Below are 9,408 nucleotides of genomic sequence, written 5' to 3'. Positions count from 1 at the left end.
AGGGACATCAATACGGATTGGAACATTCTCTGCAGGGATATGTGATTTTGTTATCCTTTTCATATCCCTAAATGCATCTGGCATTTGATTTTCTGTTTTCTGCAAATGAATAAACTTTTGCACCTCTTTTTCACAAATAGAGGCACGTGGATCAAGATGAGATAATGATGGATTTTTCCACAAAACTTCCGGTTTGGTTTCACCAACTTCTCCCCCTAATTTTGGGAAAAGTTTCTCATCGAATCGACAGTCTGCAAATCGTGCAGTAAACAAATCCCCCGTCAATGGTTCGAGGTAGCGAATAATGGAGGGTGATTCAAACCCAACATATATTACTAACCTTCTTTGCGGACCCATTTTGGTGCGATATGGCGGTGCTACAGGCACATATACTGCGCATCCAAAGATTCTTAAATGGGATATATTAGGTTCATGACCCAAAACTAATTGCAACAGGGAATATTTATGATAATTTGTCGGTCTGAGACGAACTAGCATTGTTGTAAAATGGCGTGACCCCAAACAGAAGTGGGCAGCCTCGTTTTCATGAGTAACGGTCTTGCTATCAATTGCAGACGTTTAATTAAAGACTCTGCAAGACCATTTTGAGTGTGAACATGAGCTACAGGATGTTCCACTTTTATCCCAATTGATAAGCAATAATCATTAAATGCTTGGGATGAAAACTCAGCAGCATTATCAAGTCTAATAGACTTAATTGGATTATTGGGGAATTGTGCCCGTAATCGAATTATTTGTGCCATTAATTTTGCAAACGCGAGGTTGCGAGATGACAATAGTCACACATGAGACCATCTAGAAGATGCATCTATTAAGACCATGAAATATCTAAACGACCCACTAGGTGGGTGAATAGGTCCACAAATGTCCCCTTGTATACGTTCCAAAAACGCAGGGGACTCAATTCCAACCTTTGTTGGTGATGGTCTAATAATTAACTTGCCTTGATAACAAGAAGTGCAAGAAAATTCATCATTTAAAAGAAACTTTAAATTCTTTAATGGATGTCCATTTGAGTTTTCTATAATTCGTCTCATCATAATTGATCCACGGTGTCCCAATCGATCATGTCAAAGTACAAAAGTATTGGAATCGGTAACCTTTTTGGTTTACAATAGAATGTGCCTCAATTGCACTAATTCTTGTCCAATACAGGCCACAAGACAAAGATGGGAACTTCTCAATAGCCCTTTTCTGGCCAGAGACATTTTTGGTAATGATGAGATATTCAAGATTATTCTCATCTATTGTCTCAATATGATATCCATTTTGACGGATATCTTTAAAAATCAACAAGTTCCTCTTGGACTTGGAGGAGAACATTGCATTCTCTATAATAAGTATTGTTCCCTTAGGCAGAGTTATAGTAGCTCTTCCAGAGCCTTCAATTAATTTACTACTACCAGAAATTGTAGTAACATCTGCCTTACACATACTTAAATGAGAGAAATATTTCTTCTCTTTGAATATTGTATGTGTTGTACATGAATCAACTAAACAAATATTTGATCCAAGTTTGTTTTGTGTGGTATCCATATTTGCTTCCAATTGTTTGACATACAAAAGAAATATACAAATAAATATTAGTATTTATAGAGAATAAATGAAACAAAATTAAGTCTATGATTCAATATATGAATAGTAATTATGCGTAGTAACCATATAGTTAGAAATATTTACTGCAATGTGACATGTCACGTAAAATGTACATTGTGTCATATTTAATTTGGTGCTCAATCAAAAGAAACTACTTGTAAACTTGAGAACTGAAGTGCATAATTGTAAGTAAATAAATAATTTATAATGTGATATATAATGATAAGACACATATGAAATGTGCAACTGTGTATGAAAACATAAAAATATATTGATCAATTGCATCATATTACAATGATTTTTTGCTTTGCACATATTATTGCACACATTACGACATACGTACAATAACAATAACATTATATGTATACACGCAATACTTATATAGTAATATCCAATACGACATTGATACATTGATTATAACATTACATAAATGTACCAGAGTATATTATTGAGCACATGATAAGGGATTTTGGTCTTCTTAATATATGTAGAAACATGCGAGAAAAGCTAATACTATTTTATAAAATAAATAATACTAATGACTATTACTCTTGTAAAGAACTATGGTTACATGATGTTTATTCAATAGCTACTAAGAATAGTCAAAAAATAAAAATTAAACTACTCAATCATCTTTAATCACGGATCCATCGCCGATCAAGTGGTCTATTTTTCCATCAGGGCGCTCAAAGAAGTCTGCCACATCTAAGTGGGTGATGTCAAAGTCATTGTCATAGACAAAGTTAGCTTCAGGGCCTTTATTCTTTAGAGATGCTTGATAAATCTCAACCAAATGTCTTGGTACACGACAAATATTTGCCCAATGCCCTTTTCCACCGCAAAGATAGCATTCAGTTTCTGAACCATTTGCTTTTGGCTTCTCATCTTTCCCTTTCCAATTTTGGTGGTTATTTCTCTTTGGGGGATGATTAACACCAGAAAAATTTCTTCCTTGTCTACGGCTACGGCCACGGCTACGACCATGACCACGATCACGACTACGAATAGATTCACGGCCTTTTCCACGCTTAGCATAATGGGAATACACCTTATCCATTTCAGGCAATGGTGTAGACCCAGTGGGTCGATTTTCGTGATTTCTCATGAGCAAGTCATTGTTTCGCTCAGCCACAAGGAGAAGAGAAATCACCTAAGAGTACTTCTTGAAACCTTTCTCTCTGTACTGTTGTTGCAAGACCATATTGGAGGCATGAAACGTTGTGAACGTTTTTTCAAGCATATCATAATCAGTGATAGTATCTCCACAGAGTTTCAATTTAGAAGTAATTCTGAACATCGCAGAATTATATTCAGAAACAGACTTAAAGTCTTGGAGCCTCAGATGAGCCCAATCATATCGTGCTTGTGGAAGNNNNAGTAAAAACTTGGGAAGGGGAAGACCTCGGTGGGGTGAAATTCTTGTGTAAGAACACTTTTTATTTATTTATCTTTAGTGATCTCCGGATGTTAATGATATTCTCCGGTGGCTGGAGAAATTTTCCGGCGATGGCAGTATTAGAGTTGTTGGCGGTAAGGAGAAGAGATGGTGGGGTAGGGAAAAAAATGAAGATAAAGTCAATAGTTTATTTTTCTATGTGGCACTAGTAATGACGTGGCATCCCACGTGTAGGAGATTGTATTACACGCACTGACAGCCTCCTGTCATAAGCGTTTATTATACATGGTTTGAGCGAGTATAAGTGTCCAATTGGCAAAATGCTAAGTTTGGGGACAGGGTCCACAAAGTGACACAAATATAAGTGTCATTTAGGCTATTCTGCCTTTATTTTTTAACGGTAAAGTAATTTAAAAGATACTGCCTCCGTTTCAAATTAAATGAGGTAGTTTAACTCGGCACGGAGTTTATGGAAAAAAAAAGACTTTTGAAATTTGTGGTCTTAAAAGCTTAAGCGGTAAAGCTTTGTGGGGCCAGGACTTTTGTGTGGTTATAAAAGCTTCTCATTAAGGGTAAAATGAGTAAAATGAGAAGTTTAAAGTTGAATTATTTCCAAATTTAGAAACGTGTCATTTATTTTGGAACAAACTAAAAAGGAAAGTATCTCATTTAATATGAAACGGAGGGAGTAATTCTTTTGGCTATATGGTTTGTATAGAGGAAAGGAAAAAAATAAAAGAGTGATAGAGTTGTTGATATGTGTTACAGAAAATATTATCATCAATTTTAATATATTTATTCCTAAACCAATCGGCTTATCTTCAAAAATACAAAAACCAAAGGTTTAAAGTCAAGAAAAAAAGTTATAGTGGAGAATGAAATATGCGGCACTCGGCGACGTCGTTGGTAAGTGGAGCAAGTTGAGGAGTACGCGCATCACGAAAGGGCAGAGTCTCCCATACAATGGGCGGAAAAAAGATTCTCGAGTGCCGCACTAGAATCCAATACTTCTCTTCTGCTTCTTCTTATAGAAAAAGGCACCCCTCTCTCTACCCATTCGCGGAGACACGGAGCCGCTATTACCCAACACTTTTGGAACCCCCACTCCCCCCCAAATACTTTATTCTTTCCCCACCCCCTCTCCACTCTAAAGCAAACAACGTCATGTCCACTCATTTTGCTCAAAAGCCACTACCTTTTTAAACCTAACTATGGTTAGTTTCTTAACCATGATTAGTTTCCTTCACTTTGTCCAATAATTCTCCACTTTTCTCCACATCTCATACCCCTTAACCCCCACGTTCTTTCATCTCTATATATCTCTCTCCGTTTCCTATTCTTCAAGACTCCCTTCCACTTTGAACTCTATTTCAGTTCCAAATCCTAAGGAATTACTCATTTCTTGTGTTCCAAGCAATTCAAGGACATCAAAGTTCTCTTTGTTCATTTAATTTTTGTCTTACATATAGTGCTATTTGTGTAAGAGGAAATTTGGTTATACGTCTGCACCATGAGTTGCAACGGCTGTCGAATTCTCCGGAAAGGTTGCAACGAGAATTGCATACTGCGACAAAGTTTACAGGGCATTGAAAGCCCTCATGCTCAAGCTAATGCCACCGTCTTTGTCGCCAAATTCTTCGGCCGTGCTGGCCTCATGTCTTTCCTCTCCTCTGTTCCCGAATCTCAACGACCAGGTACTTACACATTCATATGCATGAGCCGTTTTTACTTATTGTATGCAAATAAAGTTTAATACAAGTGACAGAGTAGCCTCACGATCCACTGAGGTTTAGTTGTTTTTTTTTTGCTCTAATTAAAAACACACATAAACTTCTACGTTCATACAATATTTATTTACTGAGGAGTTTGTTTTTGTGTACCTGTAGCTTTATTCCAATCGCTGCTGTTCGAATCGTGTGGAAGGACGGTGAACCCAGTGCACGGAGCGGTCGGATTACTGTGGACGGGAAACTGGCACGTGTGCCAAGCAGCGGTAGAAACGGTGCTTAAAGGAGGCGTGTTACGGCCGTTGCCGGAGTTTTCAGGTGTAACAGCTTTACCGGAGTCCGATTCAGCATCCGAGGCGAACGATGTTGATCTCTTTAGATCGCAAAGCTTCAACTTCCGATCTAAGAGGAAAGTTATGGATGAGGTGGCGGAGGATCTAGATCTCGGATTATCGTCAGGACTCCCGGCGAAAATGACGGCCACCGGCGGTAGAATGAGTCGGCGGACGGAGAAGAGACGAGAGGCGACGCCTTCGTTGAATTCAGATGAATCTGATACCACAACATTAGAAAGTGGTTTTATGTGCCATCAAAATCCACAACAAGGACAAGGAGATGATACTAAGCTTCTTAGATTGTTCTTTTGAAAGCTTGATTCAAGTTTTAACGTGGCTCACTTACAAGTTACGTCCAGTTATTAACTGAAGCTGGAACAAGTTTTACCTTTTTTGTTGTTAAAAGTGTTATCTCGAACTTATTAGTGGTAAGTTTTTGGTAACTTAAGGGGGTAAATTGAGATGGCTCCTATGGCACTGGATTTCTCCATAATGAAAGTTTTGAGGGAAAGATGAGAGTTGCCGTCTTTTTACTTTCTTTCTTTCCCTTTTTAGGAGAAGTTTTATTTTGTGTCTCGTACAACTGACGCTAGTTGTACGAGTCTTCTTTTTGTTTTATAAAATTGTGGACCCCAATCTTACACTGCTGGGTCCACAAAATTGTGAGACAAAAAGTTGCCTCATACAACTAGCGTATTTTGTACGAGACACAAAATAAAATTTTCCCCTTTTTAGGTTCTTTCTTTTTTACAATTTGTCATTGATCATTGTGACTCATAATATAAGACAATTTTTTACATTTCACCTTCTTTTCCCCCTTTGTGATGGAATTTCTTGTTGACTAAATTTGTACTTCAAATGAATCTATACATGTTTGTCACACCTCCTTTTTCCTATCCCCGGAAGGGGTATAAGAGAGTTTTTCCAATCAAAGTGACATTATTCGAAATGGGATTAATTATTGATCAGAGTCGCCACTTGGAATAAATTATGGTGTCCCAAGTCACCGGTTTATTTTAGATCCCAAATCGAGGAAGTTTTATTTTAAAGAGTCTGCAAACTAGAAATTCTAGATAAGGAATTCTGTTAAACCGGGAGAAGGTGTTAGGCATTCCCGGACTCCGTGGTTCTAGCACGGTCGCTTAGTGAATATTACTTGGCTTAAATTGTTTAACTACTCATTTTTAGGACCTATATGCATTTATCTTTTTACCGCTTTTAAATTACTTGAATACTCGTACTTAAAGAATTATCGAGTTACGCGTACGTATACTCGTGTGGTTTGGCATGTCAAGAGTCATGTCACGCGTACGTGTACACAATTCACAACACTTAGTTTATTTAAGAAAAAAGCTTGGTCAAAGTCGCGCGGACGCGTACCTTGATTTATTTTGAAAATCATAATTATGTCACGCGAACGTGTACTCAATCACGATTAAGTCGCGCCTAAAGCATGTTGCGATGTTCATAAATTGTTATTTTTTTTAAGTTTGAGATTATTGTGAAGGCCATAGGTTATGGAAATTCTTGTGGATAAAATATTTTTGGAGAGACTTACTCGTCAATTATGAAAATGTGGGCTAACTTTTATTATTTTGAGCCGAATGTTAACGGCCTAATGAGATATCAAGGGAAAAGAGTGACCTAAAGCCCAAAATTATACCAATTTCTATAAAATCGTTCACCTACAAAGCTCATAACACTATTATCATCCCAAATTTTAAACAAAACTCAAATACCATGGTATTCGGGCTAAAACTATTTTGAACATGACACAAATATTTAACTAGTGAAGGAAATAACCTTATAAACTAAATCATCACTGTTGTATCTTGATTATGATTAAGGAATGAACTAATGACTTAATTTAAGCCTAAGTATTAAGATATGACTCGGAACCAAACAATTGAGTTTTTAATCCAAATTTAACGAGATCTAGAAAAGTAGAACCTAATTGAATCTACAACTTCAATGGAATCTCACGTTTTACAAAATGAAACAAAATAATATCATTCTAGCAATTCCAACAGAACTCAAACCAAGAAAACAACATATAGGTATCATTATATTCATATCACGTTGAAAATTGAAGCCAAAATAGAAGTAAGAGTGGGAAGAATTGAACCTGGGATTGCTTCTTTTAAATGAGTAATAACAGTGAATACAAAGATATGCTCGGACTGACTGTGTGCATGACTCTGCTACGGAATTCGATCGAGAAATAGCTAAAAATCAGGGACAATGACCGCGACCTTCGACTTCGAACAACACCTTAATCGAACCTCGAACAAAACTTTTGTAAAAGCTAACCAGAATTTCGAGTGGAATTGAAACGTTCGTCTATGGTAATAATGGTTTAAGGCATGGTGGAATTGGGTTCCTCTAATCTTCTGTTTCTATCCTTATGTGGACTGTGCGTTCAGATGCGAAGCAAAGCGCTGCTTTTTGTGAATTCAATGTATGTGCTCTCCTCTAATCTACTCTAATACCCCCTTTATCTGATTCTCTTCTTTTCGTTTTCTTTCGTTTTTATGCAGAAAACGTCCTCCCTCTCGTAAGTGCAAGTGTGTGTTATATATATAAAATCTTTGTGTGATGGAGTGGAGTTGTGGGCCTGGGTGGAGGGAATTTGGGGGTTGGGACGTGGGTGTGTGAAGAATAACGTGAGGGAAGTTAGCTAAAAATGGGGAGTGGGAGTTGTGTTCTTTATCTTTATTAAATTAGATTAATGTTTTTAAAGATAAAGTTTGATCTCTTTTTTACGTTAACTTCCATTTGTTTACCCTCTCTTTTTTTTGTCTTTTTTTTTAAAAAAAAAAGATAAATTAAATTATAAGAATAAGAAGATTAACCAACATTTCTTACAATATAGGAAAACTAAATATTTTCATGTAACTTAAATAATACTAAGAAAAATTCTATAGCTTACTTATTAAAATTCTAATTTAAAGAAACTATGTATATATATGTACATATATATTTTTGATTTTTTTTTAAGAAATAAACTTTACATTCTACGAATGTAAGTAATTTTGTAGCTTCTTTTTTTTTTCTTTTTAATTATTTTTTTTCTTTTAAATAAAACCTATTAAGAGTAAGATAAAAGTTTAAACTATTAAGATTAGACCTAAAAAAAATATATTTACACTAAAATAGTATAGAATTTGGGTGTGGTCAAAAATTAGTTGTTCACAGCATGCCCCTCTTTGTTTGGAAACATGAAGAGTTTTCATGCAAAGAAAATGAACAAGGTGACTGATTTTTTTACCTCACCATTATTTAAAAAGGAGAAGAAGATAAAAGATGCGACCGAGCCTTGGTTTTAGGCAGCCTACATATCCCGGGTTATAAGGGAATCAGGTCACATGTAGTTCAAGTGAAAGAAGAGTGATGGAGTATTCTTTGATGGAGAGTCGAGTGAAGTTCCGTCGAGGTTCCGTTGAGGTTCCGATCTGCGGTTCCTACTATTACATCAAAATGAAAAGAAAATTACATACTCTTGAAATCTAAGAGTTACAAAATTCCTATCTAAATGCCATCTGGAGTCTTGTCTTGATTCTTGACTTGCTTCTCCCATTGACTTTAGACTGAAACTTGATGCTCTCGATGCAATAGACTATGAAATATTCTCGCATGCTTATTTCTTGATTATATGATGGGAAGATGGATCTTGAGACCCTATGTCTCTGCATACATTATGTCCAAGCTGGTTGCTGCTGGTATTGAGATCAAACATTCCATTTTCTCCGGCAAGAGCTGGAATCTTATTTTTTGCACATCCAATCCATGCTTTGTAGAAAAACCTACAAGCCAACACAAACAAGCAAAACGAACAAAAATTTTCTGCCCCAGTTTGCACTAGGAAATTTTTGTGAGTTATTGAAAACACATTAAACTATCATTGCTATTGCAGAATAAAGAATTGAAAAAGACATTTTTTTTTAAAATAATAGGGAATGTTATACCCTGCGTTAACAAGAAGGAGGAAACCAGGGGATGTAGTACCCTGTGTTGGAAATAAGATGAGGCTCGTGGCACTCTAAAATGCAACTAGGGGATGTCGTACCCTATGTTTGCAACAAGAAGTAAGGCAACCAGGGGATGTAGTACCCTGTGTTGGAAATAAGATGAGGCTCGTGGCACTCTGAAATGCTACTAGGGGATGTCGTACCCTATGTAGAAAATAATGCAACCAGGGGATGTAGTACCCTGTGTTGGAAATAAGATGAGGCTCGTGGCACTCTGAAATGCAACTAGGGGATGTCGTACCCTATATTTGCAACAAGAAGTAAGGCAACCAGGGGATGTAGTACCCTGTGTTGGAAATAAGATG

At 36.6% G+C, this 9,408-nt stretch overlaps 1 protein-coding gene across 1 annotated transcript; it reads left to right on the top strand.

The window, feature by feature from the left end:
- Positions 1 to 4,296: 4,296 nt before the first annotated feature.
- On the top strand, positions 4,297 to 5,884 carry LOC109213811 (LOB domain-containing protein 37-like). Its single transcript, XM_019377647.1, has 2 exons — positions 4,297 to 4,707; positions 4,900 to 5,884. The coding sequence occupies exons 1-2, from the start codon at positions 4,524 to 4,526 to the stop codon at positions 5,385 to 5,387; spliced, it is 672 nt and encodes a 223-aa protein (XP_019233192.1). The 5' UTR covers positions 4,297 to 4,523; the 3' UTR covers positions 5,388 to 5,884.
- The last annotated feature ends 3,524 nt before the right edge of the window (positions 5,885 to 9,408 follow it).

Source organism: Nicotiana attenuata, unplaced genomic scaffold (genome assembly GCF_001879085.1).
Source record: "Nicotiana attenuata strain UT unplaced genomic scaffold, NIATTr2, whole genome shotgun sequence".
NCBI lineage: Eukaryota > Viridiplantae > Streptophyta > Magnoliopsida > Solanales > Solanaceae > Nicotiana > Nicotiana attenuata.
This window is presented reverse-complemented; position numbering and strand designations above follow the sequence as displayed.

Coding starts and splice junctions, on each gene's coding strand:
- LOC109213811 (XM_019377647.1), top strand. CDS start 4,524: ATGAGTTGCAACGGCTGTCGAATTCTCCGGAAAGGTTGCAACGAGAAT. Junction 4,708..4,899: donor TCCCGAATCTCAACGACCAG/GTACTTACACAT, acceptor GTGTACCTGTAG/CTTTATTCCAATCGCTGCTG.